Source organism: Oryctolagus cuniculus, chromosome 11, assembly GCF_051225735.1.
Source record: "Oryctolagus cuniculus isolate XC-2025 breed Fujian yellow rabbit chromosome 11, ASM5122573v1, whole genome shotgun sequence".
NCBI classification, from domain to species: domain Eukaryota; kingdom Metazoa; phylum Chordata; class Mammalia; order Lagomorpha; family Leporidae; genus Oryctolagus; species Oryctolagus cuniculus.
Window position 1 is genome coordinate 43,121,500 of NC_142877.1, and position 21,053 is coordinate 43,142,552.

A 21,053-nucleotide genomic window follows, 5' to 3' on the forward strand; every position below is an offset into this window, starting at 1 on the left:
TCCGGATACATAAAAAATAGTTTCATTTTGGGGAGGGGAGTGGAGGGAGACAAAACTGTTTCACAAGAATTTCTGAGACTTCCGTAGGCAGACCTAGATTAGAGGCTTTGCTCAGGCTACTTACAATTGGGACAGTAACAGGGCCTGCCACCTATTCACCTGCTATGTGAGGCACTGCTCTGAGCGCTGCCCTGTGCCCTCCCATCAATCCACACAACAGGCCTGGGAGGTGGGTGCCCCCGTCACAGTGAGGGGGAGGGGAACCAGGGCATGAAGACACCAAGACCCCAAATTCAACCCCAGGCCTTCTGACTTGACAGCCTGACTTTTATCCACGACTCCTCACAGCCGCTTCAATACAACGCAGGTGTGTAGGGGATGCCACACGACTGACAGCCATTAAGTACCCAGGAAGGCGTGGCACAGGAGCAGGCTCCAAAGCCAGCTGGCTGCCTTCCGGCGCTGCTGGCTGCTAGATCCTGACTTCATGAAGGGAAAGGACGTGACAGTTTCACATCTTCCCCACCAGCACAGTAGCTGACACCTTGCACCCAGGGCATTCAAACAGTTCCCAAATCAATGGGTAACTGATTCAGCCAGTAACTTGGCAGGTGCACCGCCTAAGATGCCCACTCCGGAGAAGGTTTCCTAAGGATAGCTCTTCCTCCAGAGGCACTTGATTCCCCAGCCCCATCGTGCTTTGCTGCAGGGCCTGCTCTGTGACCCTGCAACCGAAACCTAGCCAACAAGAGGCCACATCGGGCCCCGCCACCCACTGGGGCCTGGGAAAGGAGAGCCCTTGCTGTGTGCGTTTACTCCTGTTTCTGTGCAGCGCCAGTCCTTCAGGGAAATTAAAGGAGAAACTCTTGCAGACTTTCGCTCTCTATCTTGTATTTCAATTACTTTACTGTTAAAATAGGGCTTGGATGGAAAACAAAATTGCCAGTCTGGGTTTCTGTCTTCAGACCTTTCCTTGAAATGCATCTACCATTCAAGTGGATTTCTGAATAATCACATTGCTTTAAATAAAAAAAAAAAAAAAAAGGAAGAAAGGAAAGTTACCTTACCCCATCGTATTAATGCTGCCAAACAAAGAAAAGACATAAACCTATCAGATTGAATGTGCCTGGTTACTTCTATGGTACCTTCATTCTCTCATCTAAATTCTAACATCTTCACATGAACATCTGACTCTGATATGCCATTCAGATAAAGATACAATTTTTACAACAAACTCAACTTTACAATTGTTATAAAAACAGTTTTGTTGATAGATACGACCCATCACTGACAGATAGGACCCAGAAAATTCCATCACTGATAGTTAATAAAATCAACCTAAATTATTGTACTATTAAAGTAAGAAGTCCAGAATCCCCGAGGAAAGAAGTCTGAGTAATTTATTTAAATCTCCTGGCAAGATCATCCCTGGACTGAGTCCGTAATTGTCGCTCTCTTCTATGTTCATGTTTTCTCATTCTCACTGTCTCTCTGTCTCTCTCTCTCTCGTCTTGGAAAATCTCAGAGGGCAACTGCACAATGGGAGAGCGACATTAAGTCTGAAACCACATGACCACACCGACATTCAAACAACTATCGACAAAAGATTACCCTAAAATTATAGCGGATTTGATTCAGGAATAATGTGCTTTCTGATTACATCTGACAGCTCGCTATCAAGTTTTGAGTCTCAGTTCTGAAAAAGAAATGCATATTAAGTAACAGAAATTATCTTCCTAAAAGACTACATGGACACTTTCCTTCTGGAAATGACGATCACTCCCAGGGAGAAAACAATGAGAAAATCTGCTCCTCACACATGGAGGCACTGGGCTGAGTGAACAGGCAGGTGGGCCCTTGCACACACACAGATGGAGGGAGTTACACAGAGCGAGTCCCCATCTCCATGGCCTGTAGGCTGTGGCTACTGGCAATCCCCGCAGTGCCCATGAAGCGGGGGGACAAAAGGCATTATTTTCAGCCAAGAGCACCAGAAAACTGAAGCTAGCCTTGGCTGCTGAAGACGTAGGGAGCACTCAGAGAAAGACAGGGAGGGACCCCCAAGTCCTGTGAGCTTACATCTCTTACAGACCCCTGAACAGCACAAACGCAGCACAGACTCAAAGCTCAGCTAAAGACAAAACACCTGATTAAAGACAACTTGGGTTGTCTTTATTCAGGTATATTTTATAAAATTAAAAATGAACTTAGACAGGAAGCATTTATCCAAGAGAAATGACAACTATGTTCATATGAAGAGTTGTATATGAATGCAGCACTATTGATAATATTCCCAAAGTGAACAGCCAGCGCCGCGGCTCACTGGGCTAATCCTCCGCCTTGCGGCGCCGGCACACCGGGTTCTAGTCCCAGTCGGGGCGCCAGATTCTGTCCCGATTGCCCCTCTTCCAGGCCAGCTCTCTGCTGTGGCCAGGGAGTGCAGTGGAGGATGGCCCAGGTACTTAGGCCCTGCACCCCATGGGAGACCAGGAGAAGCACCTGGCTCTTGCCATCGGATCAGCGCGGTGCACCAGCCGCAGGGCACCAGCCGTGGCGGCCACTGGAGGGTGAACCAATGGAAAAAGGAAGACCTTTCTCTCTGTCTCTCTCTCTCACTGTCCACTCTGCCTGTCAAAAAAAAAAAAATATTCCCAAGTGAAAACAGCACAAGTACCGATGAATAAGTCAATCAGTGGTATATGCATACTGCAGAATCAATATCAAATATAAAGATTATGTATAATAATGAATATTTGCCAAACTGTGCAATGAAATCAGGTGAATTTTATTGCATATAAATTATGCCCCAATAAGACTAGGAACCAAAAGTGTTCTTTCAACTCCACTGGTCTTAGACTGTCAGTGTTTAGACACAATCTTCAAGGATACCTTGTCCACCTCCTCCATATGGTCGAATTGTGCCTCTCTCAGAGAAAGACATTCAGCACCTCAGAATGTGCCCTTACTTGGAAACAGGGTCTTTATGGAGGTTGTCAGGTTAAAATGTGGGGTCTTCAGAGTGGATCCTGATCCAGTGTGACTGATACCCTTAAAGAAGAGGGAAATCTGGGCACAGAGGCAGACACATAGGGAGGGAAGCTGATGTGAAGACACAGGAGAACCTTGGGTGAGGGCGAGGGCAGATGCTGAAGGATGCACCTAGAAGCCCTGGGGAGCGTGAGGCTACCAGCAGCTCGACGAGGGGCTGGGACAGTTCCCTCCCCAGTGCCCTCAGAGGAGGCATGGCCCCACTGATACCCTGATTTTTGGATTTCTGGACTCCAGAACGTGAGGCCATATATTTCTGTTGCTTCCAGTTGCTTGGCTTTAGCCCTTTGTTTCAGCAGTGCTAGGAAACTGAAACCCTCCCATGTGATACCAACCATGATGACCACACCGATCAGCATGCACTGTCCAGTTTCCCGAGGAGCCTCTCTGAGAAGACAGCAAACCCCACAGGCCACAATATATATGACAGCCCGACAGAAACACTTTTTTTCCTTTTACGTTGGCTAGTAGATGCCAGCTTCTTCTTGGAGTCAACTGGAAGTCATTTTAAAGTTTATCAGACATACTTTGTAAACATAAACAGATCATCTAAACTGAACCCATCCACTGTACTTCAACTGCATGCGCCTCTATTTCTTCAACACTCAACACAGACTGGCAGGAAACCTAAGAAATGAAGTGGCTACCAGGTTCTTGATTTCAAAAAGCAGCAGGTGCACCCTGTCAACAGAGATGAACTTGACTGAACAGAAATTATAAATGGGGCCCCACAGGCTCTGCCAGTCTCCCAGGCAAGGCTGTTAAACAAAATTGCAGAAATTGTCAGTTTTTACTGATTCCTCTCAAAGTTAAGGCTTTGGAGGGGAAAACGATTTTGCATGGATGGATATATAAATTCTTCCCCATATAGAGAAAGGTTACTTTCAGTTTACCATGAGTAAGCTTTATTTTTGGCCTCTCTCCCCACTGCAGATTATTTTTCTCTTATCAAACATGTAGCAGCTACTAAATACAGGACTGGCACACGCAATCCACCTACCTCTCGTGATGAAGGCAGGGCCCCCTCACAGGTGACACAGTATCTCAGGTGAGCGGGATTCCCCGTGCCACAGGTGCGGCAGATTGCCTTCTCCTTGACAACAGGGAAAGAGAAATACACATTCCACAATTGTGTCAAGAAATCGTCAAGCAGTCGCATCAGCGTACTAGACAGCTAAGGGCCCCATTACAACACCCAGGCCCTGAATACTCAGTCTGTTTAGTAATTATCACAGCACAGTGTCAGACAACAGAGCTGTAAAAGAAACGAGACTCCAAACAGAGTATTCATGTGATCTTGGGAAGACAAATGGAAAATGTTGCACTCAGTATGTGTAGGTTTGTTTATTTTCCAATGTGGGAAACTTGATGGTCAGTAGGCTGTTCATTTCGTGGCTTAAACAGGGAACAGAGGGACTCGAGACCAGCAAAAGCTTCTAAGTGTGTTTACAAGTAGTCTGGCTCTTGGACTAGGATTTTCCCCCATGGGGCTTTGTGTTAAACATGAATTCAGGTTTGCTCTGTAGTTTCTCACTGTTGGGAAGGGGAATGATAAGTGCAACTTTCCAAGTCAAGATCCTGGGTTTACAGGTGCAATACTGAAAAAAAAAAATTTGCTTACTTGCTTCTAAGCTCAACAGGGCCCACCATCCAAACCTAGTAAGTCACGATTTCACCTAATCCAAACATGCTCTAAACTGGACCTGTCTTGCAAAATATCCTTTAAAAAATTTCTAATAAATTTTATTTTTTTTTTAGTAGTTTCAGGTTTACACAAAATTGAGCAGAAATCACGGGGGCCAGGAATGCTCACCCCAGCCCACACACAATGACCCCGTGTACTGACATCCCATGCCATGGTGGTACATTTGCTACAACTGATGACCCCACGCCGACCCAGGAGTATCACCCATGGCTTGCATCAGGCTCACTTCTACCAAACCCTGTTTAAAATCATCCAATCCCTATGCACATCTTTCCTTCTTCTCCCTTCAAAGACACTACTAAGACTCTCAAAGTGGCCGTCTACCTTACTGCATCAGGCCCACTGCACATCATTTTCTTGGTCAGTAGCTTTTTTCCATGGTCTTGGGTGGCTTCTAATGCCATACCTGGACTTCCTTCCTTCCAGAGCAGTGGTGATGACCCACAGTTAGAAATTATTTTAGGGGCTGGCACTGTGGTGCAGTCGGTTAACGCCCTGGCCTAAAGCACCAGCCTCCCATATGGGTGCCGGTTTGAGACCTGGGTGCTCCACTTCCAATCCAGTTCTCTGCTGTGGCCTGGGAAAGCAGTGAAAGATGGCCCAAGTCTTTGGGCTCCTGCTCCCACATGGGAGGCCTGGAAGAAGCTCCTGGCTCCTGGCTTCGGATTGGCACAGCTCCGGCCATTGTGGCCAGTTGGGGAGTAAAGCAGCAGATGGAGCACCTCTCTCACCTCTCTCTCTCTCTCTGCCTTTCCTCTCTCCATGTAACTCTTTCAAATAAATAAATAAATAAATTTTTTTTAAAAAGAAATCATTTTAAATCACAGACTCACAGACTCACAGCTGTTTGCAGGGATGATCCGGGACCGGGGCCACAATCAGGTGGCCTCAGTAAGGATGCTAGATATCTATGAGGATTTTTTCTTAAGTCAGTTTCCTCATTCACCATCCCATTGCAACATATCATTTATTTGCCTGGTACTAAGCAATTTAGTGACTCAACTTAGTCACTGGGATAAAACTTCTCCTTATAAAGCAGTTAGGAGAACATTTTTTATTTATTCATTTATTTGAGAGATAGAGTTGCAGACAGAGAGATGGAGAGACAGAGAGAAAGCTCTTCTATCTGCTGATTCACTCCCCAAATGGTCACAATGGCCAGAGCTGGGCCAATCTGAAGCCAGGAGCCAGGAGCTTCTTCTGGGTCTCCCATGTGGGTGCAGGGGCCCAAGGACTTGAGTCATCTTCTACTGCCTTCCCAGGCCATAGCAGAGAGCTGGATCGGAAAAGGAGCAGCCAGGAAACAAACTGGTGCCCATATGGGATGCCAGCGCTGTAGGTGGAAGCTTAACCTACTCTGCCACAGTGCTGGCCCCAAGGAGAACAATTTTCAAACTCCCCCAAAATAAGTCTTAGTTGACATAATAAAATGAGCAAGAACGTTGGAAACAAACTAACAGGCCATTGAACACTTAATCTCAGAGCTGACTCTGTGAGATGCTAAGCTAAGGTGCTGCTTGCTGTAGAGTCATAATGCTGGCCTCAGCCCACATCACTGCGCGCGGGGCTCAGTCTCACAGGCAGTGACTGTATCCCAGTCACGGGAATCCTCAGATTCAGGGTAATGACTTCAGGAGGATTCCAGCCCTGAGTCTCGTGGATTCTAGGAACCCCAACATGAATGAAGTCCATGTTGCTCATTAAAGCTCAAAGGAGGGGCCAGTGCTGTGGCACAGCAGATAAGGCCCCTGCCTATGATACCCACATCCCCCATGGGTGCCAGTTCTTGTCCTGGCTGCCCCACTTCTGATCCAGCTCCCTGCTAATGGCCTGGGAAAGCAACGGACGATGGTGCAAGTATTTGGGCCCCTGCTACTCATGTGGGAGACCCAGATGAAGCTCCTGGCTCGGCCCTGGCCATTGCATCCACTTGGGGATTGAACCAGTGGATGGAAGATCTCTTTCTCCCTTTCTCTCCATCTCTCTGTAACTCTGACTTTCAAATAGACAAATAAGTCTTTAAAAAAAAAATAAGTCCAAAGGAAACTGAAGCATCTCTTCTTGCTGAGGGAGAGTTAATGTCTTCAGGTGAAAGGAGATGAGAGGAGAGAAGCTTGTAGGCTCCAAACATAAAGAAAAACTAAGGAAATGGAAGTGTCCATGACCTGATGTGGTCAGTTTATACAGCATACATGTGTTGAAATATTGCACTGTAGCCCATTAAAAATGTACAAGTAGTACATGTCAATTAAAAACTATTACATGTTAATCAAAAAATTATTCAAGGTACATTTGAGAAAGCCCCCCAGAAACTGAGGGCCACAGCCAAAGGAGCTGGGTGAACCTACAGGATGGTTCATGGACACCCCATGGAGAGAGATGCCAGAGGCCTGGGACAAGACCCAAGCACCTGCTGCTCTCAGAGTCCTGGCCTGAAAACCAAGCTCCTGCATCCTCCCAATCTTTCCTGTTCAGATGCTTGCTCAGGTTCATATCACTCCCTGTGAAACCCTGGCATTGCTGGGAGTTCAGATTTCTTCCAAATACTCCTGTTTTTTTTTTTTTTTTCCCACAGTCTATTTTAAAGTAATCACAGATCATTAAAACCATAGTATATTCCAACAACGCCTTACAGTGCAGAACACACTATATCTGTGGTTAGTTTTCCAAACAGAAGGCAGAAAGAGGTGATGCCAAGAGTGAACAAAATGTTTTCATGAAAGAGACATCATTAAGAGCTTAATTGTTAACAGTATAAGATGTATATTTTTAGAACGTATGTCTTTTAACAGATCTTAAAAACCTAATGCTAGGGGCTGGCGCTGTGGTGTAGAGGGTAAAGCTGCCGCCTGCAGTGACAGCATCCCATATGGTCACCAGTGTGAGTCCCCGCTGTTCCACTTCCCATCCAGCTCTCTGCTATGGCCTGGGAAAGCAGTGGAAGATGGTCCAAGTCCTTGAGCCCTTGCACCCGTGTGGGAAGACCTGGAAGAAGCTCCTGACTCCTGGCTTCAGATCGGTGCTGCTCCGGCCATTGTGGCCAATTGGGGAGTGAACCAGCAGATGGAAGACCTCTCTCTCTGTTTTTCCTCTCTCTGTGTAACTCTTTCAAATAAATAAAAATATCTTTAAAAAATAAAATCTAATGCTAAAAAACACAATACAGTAGGGAAGCACACAGTGCCAGTGGAAATCATCATGAGGTTCTCACTTCTTGACAAGACAGTAAAGGTCGAGTCATTATTTCCTAGGATCCTGGGAAGAGTAACGTTGGACAGAGCCCTTTTATGAAAGCTGGACCAAATTCCAGGAACACAGTTAATGTGAAGCTTGTTTACTCAATGCTTTCAAAGTCCATAAAATCCCTTGAAAACTCAACATCAGAAGTTGATTAGGCTTGATTTTCTATATTTCATTACTGAATTCTTAGTTGGTTTCCTCGCTGTAAGGTGTATATTCTAACTTTGGCCCAACAACCAAGTAGAAAAAAGCTACAAGTGACCATCTCTCTCTCTCTCTCATCAAATTTGCCCTTCAAGGGCCACTCCTGTATTTAATGCTACTAATCAGATAGAAGTTCTGTGTTTATCCTCAGTATAGAATTTACAACAAAGTGGAAGGAGAAATTACTTATACCTTTATATCTCCCTGCCTTCTCACAAAATGAGAACAACTCTGGATTCCAAATACTCAAGACAGCATGATATATGCTGAATTCTGGCCACAACTAACACCCTTTCTGAATATTCCAAAGAGTTTGGAATGGTATCATCTTCAAACAACCTGAGCAAATACATTAAGAAGTTCTGCTGTGAGTGACAGAAGACCCAGAAGAACAGTGGCTTAAACAAGAGAGAAGCTGCTTTTCTCTCGTGTGTAAGAGATCTAGGCACTGGCTTCTGGGGCTGGATAGTGGTTCTCTATGGTAGTTTTCAAAGTGCCTTAAGATTAAACACAGTCATCTCAAAAAAATCTTAGTAAATTTTCATCTATCTGACATTGACCTAAGAATTTATTCAAAATCTCCTTTCTGAAGGCTTTGCATAGTCTGGAACACAACACTGATCTTTTCACTGTGAAGGGTGTTTGGAGGTGAAAGAAAAAATAATTTATCTGTTCTCTTAATACATTTTGCCCACATAGAACCCAAGACCATTCTAGAAATGTTACAGTCCTGATTGTACATTAGTAAACCCACAAATTTGCATACTGATAAAAATTCTTGCTTTTATGTCCAGAATGCCTTTTATCAAATCATTTTATCCACTATGGCCCTCATTTAGAATTGAAAAGGTAAATGGGGTTATATGTTAAAACTGATGAAAAATATAACTTTATATTAAATGATTATGCCAAAATTTTTTTAATTTTATTTTTTATTTTTTTATTTGAAAGTCAGTGCTACACAGAGAGAGAAGGAGAAGTAGAGAGAAGAGAAATCTTCCATCCGCTGGTTTACTCCCCAATTGGCCACAATGGCCGGAGCTGTGCCGATCCGAAGTCAGGAGCCAGAAGCTTCTTCTGGGTCTTCCCACGCAGGTGCAGGGGCCAAGGACTTGGGCCATCTTCTACTGCTTTCCCAGGCCATAGCAGAGAGTGGGATCAGAAGAGGAGCAGCCGGGACAGGAACTAGCACCCATATGGGATGCCGGCACTGCAGGCGGTGGCTTTGCCTGCTGTGCCACAGCACCGGCCCCCTGCCAAAATTTTTAATGGTATAATTTCTCTAGTTTTTTAAATGTATGCAATAATATATAAGGTTTTCTCCATGTGACAAGGTCTAATAATTCTTCTTCAACAAAAGCATGACGCCATTTTAAGGATGAGATGGTAAATCAATATTAAACGCAATGTTGCAGTTTAAATTCAGGCAGCAAAAAACACTAAGTTAGCAGTCGTGCAATTTGTTCTTCAAATCAAAGTTCAGGAAATATATCTCTTGTAACATTACAGATCCTGCTGGCAAGCTGAACACTTGGTTTAGCAGGACACCTTATTAGAATGGCTTTTGCAGGGCCATCATTGTGGTGTGGTGTGGTGTGTTAAGATGCTGCCTACAATGTCAACATTCCATATGGGTGCTGGTTCAAGTCCAGGCTGCTCCACTTCTGATCCAGCTCCCTGCAAATAGCCTGGTAAAAGCAGCAGAAGATGGCTCAAGTGTCTGGGCCCCTGCCACCCATGTGCGAGACCCAGATGAAGCTCCTGGCTCCTGGCTTTGGCCTGGCTCAGACCCAGCTGTTGCAGCTATTTGGGGAGTGACTCAGCAGATGAAAGACCTCTCTCTCTATCTCTCCCTGTCTCTCTGTAACTCTACCTTTCACATAAATAAAACAAATAAAATCTTTAAAAAATAAACCAGAAAGGGTTTTGTTTACAGATGCTGTTGTCCATTCTATCAGCTGAAGACAGATACAATTATTAGACATTACTTTCCACATATTCCACTCGTGTTTTTACAAAGCCACACTTCTTTACCTTCAAGTGGAGGCTGGCCTGTGGCCGCAGCTGCAGTGCCAGGGTGGCCTCGCACACCACACAGATGGGAGTGTTCATGGGCACCAGGTTTCCACATTCGGCACACAAGCCCATCTGCACAAAGCAAAGGCCAGGTCTGTCTTGGGCGCAAAGACTGAAGGAGGGGGTAGATCTTAGGATGTAAACGTTTTGTTTCCTGCCGTGAAAACAACTTTTAAAATAATTACCTTACATTACTATTTTAGTTTCTTTTATTTCTATGAAGAGTTAAAATATGTTTATTGTAGAAGAGAGGGAGTGCATGCACATGGGGAGGGGCGCAGGAAAGAAAAAGAGCCATGGGAAATTAACTTCAGCACAATGGAATGAGGAGGTCAATAAACACCATTCTCAAAAAATCAGCTATAAAGTCCAATGGAACTGTCAAATGTCAATCACTTCTGCACTCTGAAAGTCAACCCAAGGCAGGAAACAAACTGAACAGTTCCTAAGTCTGCCTGACCTTCACACCACAAGTCCTTGTGGTTCCCGCACGGGGCTACTTCCTCCTTCCCCAGTTCTGTGTGTGGTCACTCTATGGGGCAGGGCTGGCTATGAAAACCAGCAGATACGTGGCTGCTCATGGACAGGCCTTGCTTCCTCCGAGCAGTTGTTAAGACGGCAATTCTCAGTGATGGGCAAGGAGGAGGGAATGGTGCTCCACTAGCCCAAGAGTATGGTCCTGCTTGGGATAATCAATGGACAGTCAAACCCACGAAGGACTTGATAGGGAGCTGCAGCGGCTAAACTGACTACACTTGAGAAACTCTGCACATGTCCTTTGTTGACTGGGGGCCAATACACACCTGCAGCATAAGTCATGGTGGGCCCAAGGCACGGACACCGCCCTGGCTGATGGAGACTGCAGAGGATATGCAAGAGTTCAGCACAAAGTAGGAGACAGCGGGAAGCATGAATGATCTACCCATCCCACAGACAGCCCCAAAGGCAGAGAGCAGAAGCCCAGCTGACTCAAGGTGGTGGAGCATAATTTCTGGTCAGCCTTCAGTTGGACAGTAATAAATGCAGACCCAAGGGTAACTCCAGGATTAAACACAAAAACAAGAAAAAAATTAACCTCTGACATCAGTGGCCACACACTGCAGAGAAGACGGGCATTAAATATTTAATCCACATAAATAAACAAAAAACAATAACCCCAAGGGGGAAAAGACAGTATCCAGAGTTGCTACAATGTAGCATTCCTTCAAATGTTCAGTATTCAAGAAAAAATATGAAAGACACAAAAAGACAGAAACCAAGAAAGCATGACCCACATCCAGGGGGAAAACAGTCAACAGACTGCCTCAGATAAAGATGTCAAAGCAGGGGCTGGTGCTGTGGTGCAGCAGGTTAAACCGCAGCCTGCAATGCCAGCATCCCTTATGGGCGCTGATTCGTGTCCCTGAGGCTCCACTTCAGATCCAGCTCCCTGCTGTGCTCTGGGAAAAACAGCAGAAAATGGCCCAAGCTGGGCTCCTGCCACCCACTTGGGAGATCCAGATGAAGCCCCTGGCTCCTGGCTTCAACCTGTCCCAGCCGTAGCTGCTGTGACCCCCTGGGGAGTGAGCCAGAAGATCTGTTTCTCCTCTCACTTTGTAACTCTGTCAAATAAATAAACTTTTAAAAAAGATTTCAAAGCAGTTATTATTAAAAGTGTTCAAAAAACTAAAGGAAACCACATTTAAGACATTAAAGAAAGTACGGCAACGATCTGATGAATGGGGACTCTCAATACGGAAACAGAAATTCTGAAAAAGAACTGAGACAAAATCTGGAATCAAATCTGTTAAAAACAAGAGAAATGAAAAAAAAAAATCAAAGAGGGACTGAACAGCAGATTGAGATGAGAGCAGAAAGAATCTGTGAACTTGAAACAATTCAACATAAATGATTCAATCTGAAGAACAGAGAAAAAAATACTTAAGAAAGACCAGTGGGGCAGTATCAAGCCTACCAAGATACGCATCATAGAGACAGAAAAAGAATTTGAAGAAACAATAGCCAAGAAATGCTGCACAGAGGAAGAAAAACAGTAATCTCTCGGGAGCTGGCAGAACAGCTGGAAGGCTGCTGAGACAAGCTGGGGGCTGCCCCTGGGCTGCCAGTGGGACTCACCAAGAAATGCAGAGGCGTCAGCACAACTGGGCATCCTATTGGTTAGCTGACCACCACGGAGCAAAAAGAGAGGAAAGCATACCAGAGCCAGGAAAAGAGGTGAGCCCGTTCGCTGGCAGAGTCCCTAGGAGCAGTGTCCCTCCCTCTAGGGACAAAAACTTCCAGCCAGCGGGCAAAGGAGAAACGCCTACAGGGGGCAGCACCACGGCCATGATGCAGGGCAGGGCAGGGTGGATTTGGAGCCGAGGTGCACCTGCACCTCTCTACCGTGCTCCACTGAGTGTCCAGTGCCCAGGAGGAGGAGCCTCCCCTTGAGATCCCAGCAGCCCAGCTTAATAAATGGCTGTTGGTTCAAACTGCAAAGTTATTCATAATTCATCATTTCATATATGTATACTCTCTAATAATCATTTCTCCCTACAAAAGCAAAATAATTTCTGAAAATCTGTTTCTACGCAAGTGGAAATAACGTTGACGTTGCACAAACAGGAAAATTTGAAGCTAATGGGACCCATTCACATTTCACTTTCTGTATTGTCTTCTGCAAGGAGCTCAAATGTATTACAGAGGTAAATTAACTTCTACCATAATCTTGAGCAACAAATTGGAGGAAGAGTTAAAAAAGAGATACCCAGTTAGCACCTGATCCCTTGCTTGAGGGCATAACTCAATTCTAAGACCTGGAACTCACTGAATTTGTAAAGTTTTCTTAGTGACTGTGTCTCTAAAGAGCATCATTTTTCACTCAGCATCACAGATCCCTTTAACCTGGTAAACTCCAGTCCAAAACAACCCCATATTTCAAGTCTTTTTAAAATATTGAACATATTTTAGTGAAGGCTTTCATTTTTAGCAAGGCAAATATGTCTTCCAACTAACTGCAACTTAAGTGGTAAGATAAAATCAATCATCACCTACACATAATCAGCCAAAGCTCACAGACTTAAATGGACTGATCAATTTTTAGCTTCTTTGGACAGAATGCTACATCTTATGGATATATAAAATATACAGATATAGATAAAGTAATTAGTACTTCTCTCCATTTATTTCGAGAACATGTTTCCTCAGCCATGAACAGAAATATGAAATGGGTAGGGAATACTTCTTTATCCATGCAAAGTTCATTACAATGGTTAAGATCTCAACATTTTTCTGAGCTTCTATTCTGCAAGGACACACAAAGGAAACGACTGCAAACACGTGTTTCCATTGCTAAGTGGGAATCTGCATAGTAAGAGATGAATTTGCCAGGAACGCCATCACCCGGTATTTATATCTATGGTTCATGGGTACCTGGCGCTGTGCTACTGCTGTAATTGAAGATCAGATAAGCCAGTGAATGATGTCTATAAGGCATGTGCTTGCTCACCTGGGCTCCTTCTGGGGGCGGGAGACGACAGCCAAATATGGGTGGGACAGGAGAGCCACATTCTTGACAGAAGCGAGCAAAGGGATCAGGTGGGCGGGGGGCAAGGCAGTGGGCACACCTACAACAAAACAGGTTCCTGATTGGCCATGTTCTGATGGCCTGGGAAGGCTGGTGAAATTCCGAATGTGTTCAAACAGTTTTCCAAACAAAGCAAAACACAGGCAGACGGTTCTCAATAGCGATAGCCCAGGGTGAGGACCGGAGATTCTGCTCTGGGTCCTTTCACTACAAAGCAGCCTCACATCTGGAGCCTCTGGGGTCTGTGCCTGCCGGCCAGGCCAACCTCACTTCCTGTCAGAGGAGGTTTATCAAGCAGCCTTGACCTCACCTCTTACCGAGGCAGTGTCTTGTTGGATTCGGCACTTTAAGCGTGAGCCTGGGGAATTCCGGTAATGTTCACGTTGCATCTTTCTGACTTCTTGTTTGGCCATAGAGCCCTCTCTGAGTGACAGGTCTTCCTGTCTGGCACTCCGGAGGACCATCATGTTTTTCTTCAGCTACCTGATGAGTCCCAAGGTCTTGCCCTAGCAACATCTGGCCCCATTCCTGGCCACCTGGATCCTGCCACTTAGCACCCAATTACCTAACTGGGTTGTGACCATCATCCAAAGTGAAAGGATTCTTGGAATTGGGCTGCTGTATGACTACACCTTTCCACCCAGATTGGACCCATCATCCTGTCACCTACTGATCTGACCTGCTCAGTAGCCATGAGCCTTGGACACTGGGCCCTTGATTGCCTACTTTCTCCATGGCCTCTCAACAACTGTCAGCCATCATAGTTGAGTTCACATCCCCAGGCTCTTTATCCTGCTCAGTCCTTCCTTACTGGACCACAGTATAGAGTTTTCACCATACATCCAGCCTGGTCAACAACCAGTTGGCCCTTTCTAACCTCAAAGCTCACGAAGTGTTGCTCAACAATCCAGGGAATGACCCACCTTGTCTCATTGCTCTTATCTCAACTGAGGACTTGGAGTTGTGGATCTGAGATGTTTAAGGCAAGTGGAATTTTTAGGAAAGAACACCAGAGGAGAGCTGCAGTAAGAGCTTCAGAACTCGGCAGAGGGTCCCCCTCAGACCTCCAACTGGGCACTACAGTCAGGGCAGGCGATGGGAGAAACTACGCATGATCATAAAATAAACATAAAGGTGGATCAGAGGAAACAATCTTCGGGACTCACATAAGGCTGTGAAGTTCATGCTTGTATCAGCCAGATGGAAAAAATTGACATGGGGCATCAGTTAGACCACAGCTACTTGAAATGTCCCAATTAAGAGTACAGAAATGATCAGGTATGGATTTAGCAAGAGCTAACTATATGCTGCTTAAAAAAATCAAATTAAGAGAGGCAAAAACAGACTAGAAATGAATGGATATAAATATATATATATACATATATATAATGCAAACGCTAATGAATAGAGAATACTTAAACAATGCTACCAACTAACTTACCTAATTAACACATTAATCCTAGCAAAATACACACTGTTCCAAAGTACACCTGGAACATTTACTGATCAAATCATACACTATGTATTCTCTGACTATAAAGGAAATAAACTTAAAATAAATACCATAGGCTGGCGCCGCGGCTCACTAGGCTAATCCTCTGCCTTGCGGCGCCGGCACACTGGGTTCTAGTCCCGGTCGGGCACCGGATTCTGTCCCGGTTGCCCCTCTTCCAGGACAGCTCTCTGCTATGGCCTGGGAAGGCAGTGGAGGATGGCCCAAGTGCTTGGGCCCTGCACCCCATGGGAGACCAGGAGAAGCACCTGGCTCCTGCCTTCGGATCAGCGCGGTGCGCTGGCCGCAGCGCGCCGGCCGAGGTGGCCATTGGAGGGTGAACCAACAGCAAAGGAAGACCTTTCTCTCTGTCTCTCTCTCTTTCACTGTCCACTCTGCCTGTCAAAATAAATAAATAAATAAATAAATAAATAAATAAATAAAATAAATACCATAAGAAAAATCTTCTGTTTTGGAAATTTAACAAAACATTTCTAATTAACTCATTGATCAAAAAGAAATAACAGGGGTGAGCGTTGTGGTACAATGGATTAGGTTACCACCTGAGATCCCTGCATTGCATATTGGAATGTCTGGTTTGAGTCCCAGCTCCTCTGTCTCCAATTCAGCTTCCTGCTAATGCGCACCCTGGGAGGCAGCAGATGATGGTTCAAATACTTGAGCCCCTGCCTGACATCTATGTGGAAAAGCTGGATTTAGTTCCAGCCCTGGCTGATGCAGAGATTTGGGGACTGAACCAGCAGATTGATCTCTCTGTGTGTGTGTCTTTCAAATAAAAGTGTAAATATTTAAAATTTTTTTAAAAATTCCCAAAAAAAAAAACATTAAAAATTTCATAGAAAATTCTGCTATTTAAAAATATGCATGTGAAGCTGGCGCTGTGGCATAGTGGGTAAAGCCACCATCTGCAGTGTTGGCATCCCATATGGGCACTGGTTCAAGTCCTGGCTGCTCCATTTCCAATCCAGCTCTCTGCTATGGCCTGGGAAAGCAGTGGAAGGTGGCTCAGGTCCTTGGGCCCCTGCACCCGTGTGAGAGACCTAGAAGAAGCTGCTGCCTTTGGATCGGCCCAGCTCCGGCTGTTGTAGCCAGTTGGGGAGTGAACCAGTGGATTGAAGATCTCTCTCTCTCTCTCTCTCTCTCTCTCTCTCTCTCTCAATCTGCGTCTCTCTCTCTGTCTCTCCTTCTTTCTGTGTGTAACTCTGTCTTTCAAATAAAAATAAATAAGTCTTTAAAAATGAATTTAAATTTTTGTGCCAAAATAAACCTATTTTTTCCATTTCCATGAACTATTAGTAATCTTTTTAAGAAAACTCCTGACTCCAGTGATTTCACTGATGAATTCTACAAACACATAAGGAAGAAATAATAGAAATTTTATGCAAACTCTTTCCAAAAACTGAAAAACAAAGAATACTTTCCAACTAATTACATAAAGCCAGAATTAATCTAACATTAAAAGATGAAAACATTCACAAGAAAATTCCCCAATATCCCTAAGGAACATGCACGCAAAAAATTCTTTAAAACCTGTTAGCCAGGAGAGGGAAGAGGAGGGGAAGGAGGTGAGTGGGAAGGCAGGTATGATGGGAAGAATTACTATGATCCTAATGTTGTATTTATGAGATACATACAAATAAAAAAAAAATCCTGTTAGCAAATCAAATTGAATAATACATAGACTATATAAAACTTTAACAATGGAGCCGGAGCTGTGGTATAGTGGGTAAATGCATCACCTGCAGTGCCAGTATCCCATATGGGTACTGATTTGAGTCCCAGTTGCTCCACTTCCAATCCAGCTCTCAGCTATGGCCTGGGAAAGCAGCACAAGAAGGCCCAACTCCTTGGGCACCTGTACCCACATGGGAGACCCAGAAGAAGCTCCTGGCTCCTGGTTTCAGATCAGCACAGCTCCAGCCTTGCAGCCAACTGGACAGTGAACCAGCGGATGGAAGATCTCTCTCTTTCTCTGCCTATCCTTATCTGTGTAATTCTGACTATCAAATAAATAAACAAATCTTTAAAATAATAAAATATTTGACAAACTAAGAATGGAGTATGAAAGAAAAACTAGACTTCATCAAAATTTGGAGGCTTTAGTCCTCTGAAAAACACTGTTAAGAAAATTAAAAAGCTTGGGGCTGGCGCTGTGGTGCAGTAGGTTATTCCTCCACCTGCGGCACCAGCATCCCATGTGGGTGCCGGTTCTAGTCCTGGCTGCTCCTCTTCCCATCTAGCTCTCTCCTGTGGCCTGGGAAGGCAGTGGAGTGAACCAACGGAAGGAAGACCTTTCTCTCTGTCTCTTCCTCTCACTGTCTGTAACTCTATCTCTCAAATAAATACATAAAATCTTTTAAAAAAAGAAAATTAAAAAGCTAAATATTGGGAGAAAAGATTTGCAAAACATATGTCTGCCAGAGGAAACTATGCACAATTCTGCAATAAAAAGATTATAAAGTGACTGGTACCAAGTTAAAATGCTGCTTACAATGCCAACATCCCATATCAGAGCTCTGGCTCAAGTCTCAGGTTCTCCACTTCCAGTCTAGCTCCCTGTTAATGCACCTGGGACGGACCCTACCATCCACATGGGAGACCCAGATGGAGTTCCAGGCTCCTTGCTTTAGCCTGGTACAGGCAATGCCTATTGTGGCCATTTGGGGAGTAAACCAGCAGATGAAAGATCTCTCTCTCTGTCTCTCCCTCTTTCTGTAACTCTGCCTTTCAAATAAATAAATAAATACTTTTTTTAAAAGTAGCACATGAAAAGATGCTCAAATAATTTGCCACTAGGGCAAGGCAAATTAAAGCCACAGTGAGACAGCACTACAATCTCACCAGATGGCCCACACAATGCTGGTGGGAGCACAGTATGAAACAACCACATTGGAAAACAGCTTGACAGCTGCTTAAAAGGTTAAACATACTTGTGTATCTAGCACATGACCCATTCATTCTACTTCAAAGGAAACAAGAGCATATATGTATAGGTCTTGTGTACAAACGTTCAAATCAATGTTATCTATAATAGCCCAAAACTGAAAATAACATGCATGTCCATGAATAAGGGAATAGGCAAGCAAATTTTGATGTATTGATACAATGGAATACTACTTAACAACAAAAACAAATAGATGAATCTCAGAATTATTATGTTGAGTGAAAGAAGCCTGGCAAAGAAACAGAGCAGATACCGAATCACTTGACTTATACATTAAATCAAACACAAGCTACGGTAGTGTGACAAGAGACAGAGCGACACTTGTCTGGGGATAAGGGGATGAAGAGGAAGGGTTACAAAAGGGTACAATGCAGGACTTCTGGAGGGGATGGTTTGTTCATTTCCTTGATTCTGGGGATAGTTTCATGATTACATTTATGTCAAATTCAAATCTTTAAATAGATGCAGTTTATTGTATGTCACATAAACCTTTAAAAAGCTGTCAAATTTTGGGCTGCATTGTGGCATAGCTGGTTGAGCCATTGCCTGTGATGCTGGCATCCCATACAGGCACTAGTTTGAATCCAGGCTGCTCCACTTTGGATCCAGCTCCCTGCTAACACACCTGGGAAAGCAGTGGAAGACAGCCCAAGTGCTTGGACCCCTGCACACACATGGAAGACCCAGAAGAAACTCCTGGCTCCTGGCTTCTGCCATTAGGCCATTAGGGAGTAAACCAGCAGATGGAAGACCTCTCTCTCACTTTCTGTCTGTTTCTCCCTTTCTGTAACTCTGTCTTAAAAAAAAAAAAAAAGCTTAAAATATTAATTTAAGAAGTTAGGCTAGGCATATCCATTGTTAAGTCTCTCTTTAAATTCTCTTTGACCATCATGTATCTTTAAAAGATTTAAGACACAGTGAAGAAAATATGATACTTACTTAAGGAAGTCTGTCTCTCTTTGAATTCTCATGATCTCTGTGCTTGTCAAACTCTTCCGGCCAGGTATATGTGCAAAACCAGGGGACTAAAATTAAGAACACAAACACACATAAACACAGGTAATCAGTGTGGTAAAGACCATGGTATAGTACAACTCCACTAAAAATTCATTTTAATGTTTATTGTTTAAAAGTCACCATTTACTTTTTTAAAAAGAGTTATTTATGTATTTGAAAGGCAGAGTTAGAGAGAGGCAGAGGCAGAGAGAGAGAGAGCTCTCATCAGCTGGTTCACTCCCAAGATGGCCACAACTGCCAGAGCTGTACCGATCCAAAGCCAGGAGCCAGGAGCTTCTTCCAGGTCTCCCACAGGAGTGCAGGGGCCCAAGCACTTGGGCTGTCTTCCACTGCTTTCCCAGGCCATTAGCAGAGAGCTAGATTGGAAGTGGAGCGGCCAGGATTTGAACCAGTACTCATATGGGATGTCAACATGGCAGGCAGCAGCTTAACCCATTGCACCACAACACTGGCTCCTGGAGATGTTCTTATAGGTGAGTCTTTTTTTTTTTTTTTTTAACAGGCAGAGTGGACAGTGAGAGAGAGAGACAGAGAGAAAGGTCTTCCTTTTGCCATTGGTTCACCCTCCAATGGCTACCGCGGCCGGCCCACTGCGTTGATCCGATGGCAGGAGCCAGGTACTTATCCTGGTCTCCCATGGGGTGCAGGGTCCAAGCACTTGGGCCATCCTCCACTGCACTCCCTGGACATTAGCAGAGAGCTAGATTGGAAGTGGAGCAGCCAGGGTTTGAACCAGTACTCATATGGGATGTCAACATGGCAGGCAGCAGCTTAACCCATTGCACCACAACACTGGCTCCTGGAGATGTTCTTATAGGTGAGTCTTTTGAGTTTCCTAGAGGAAGAATCTTTGAGATAAATGTATACCAACTTTTTTTTAATTTTTTTATTTTTGACAGGCAGAGTGGACAGTGAGAGAGAGAGACAGAGAGAAAGGTCTTCCTTTTTGCCGTTGGTTCACTCTCCAATGGCCGCCGCGGCCGGCGCACTGCTGCCAGCGCACCACGTTGATCCGATGGCAGGAGCCAGGTACTTATCCTGGTCTCCCATGGGGTGCAGGGCCCAAGTACTTGGGCCATCCTCCACTGCACTCCCTGGCCACAGCAGAGAGCTGGCCTGGAAGAGGGGCAACCAGGACAGAATCTGGCGCCCCGACCGGGACTAGAACCCGGTGTGCCGGCGCCGCAAGGCGGAGGATTAGCCTATTGAGCCGCGGCGCCGGCCTTAATATATACTAACTTGTATCCAACTCAGGCCCAGCCATTGAGGCCACTTGGGGAGTGAACCAGCAGATGGAAGATCTCTCTCTCTCTCTCTCTCTGTAACTCTGCCTTTCAAATTAAAAAAAAAAAAAATCTTAAAAAAAAAAAAAAAACAGAACATCTACAACAACAGTGTGCTGTTGTTACCCAGACACATTTACCTCATGTCATGTCAATGCATTTTTTTAAATATATTATTTATTTATTCAAATGAAAGTCAGAGTTACACAGAGAGAGAGAAGAGGCAGAGAGAGAGAGAGAGAGAGAGCTTCCATCCGATGGTTCACTTCCCAACTGGCTGCAATGGCTGGAGCTGCGCCAATCTGAAGCCAGGAGCCAGGAGCTTCTTCCGGGTTTCCCACGTGGGTTCAGGAGCCCAAGCAGTTGGGCCATCTTCTACTGCGTTCCCAGGCCATAGCAGAGAGCTTGATCGGAAGAGGAGCAGCTGGGACTAGAACCGGTGCCCATATGGGATGCTG

At 44.8% G+C, this 21,053-nt stretch overlaps 1 protein-coding gene across 7 annotated transcripts in view; it reads right to left on the minus strand.

The window, feature by feature from the left end:
* The window catches only part of DZANK1 (double zinc ribbon and ankyrin repeat domains 1), a 64,316-nt gene that overhangs the window by 23,121 nt on the left and 20,142 nt on the right, over positions 1-21,053 (minus strand). For 6 of the 7 annotated variants that reach the window (XR_016216682.1, XR_516674.5, XR_516673.5 and 3 more), the window contains exons 7-10: positions 19,235-19,320; positions 13,761-13,878; positions 10,232-10,345; positions 4,049-4,141 (exon numbers count right to left, since the gene is read on the minus strand). Coding sequence is in view for 3 of the 7 variants with exons in the window: in XM_008256348.5 (XP_008254570.4) it covers positions 4,049-4,141; positions 10,232-10,345; positions 13,761-13,878; positions 19,235-19,320 (411 nt within the window). In the remaining 4 variants the exon portion in view is untranslated. The remainder of the gene's footprint in view (positions 1-4,048; positions 4,142-10,231; positions 10,346-13,760; positions 13,879-19,234; positions 19,321-21,053) is intronic. The other variant, XM_089308218.1, reaches the window with a different exon arrangement.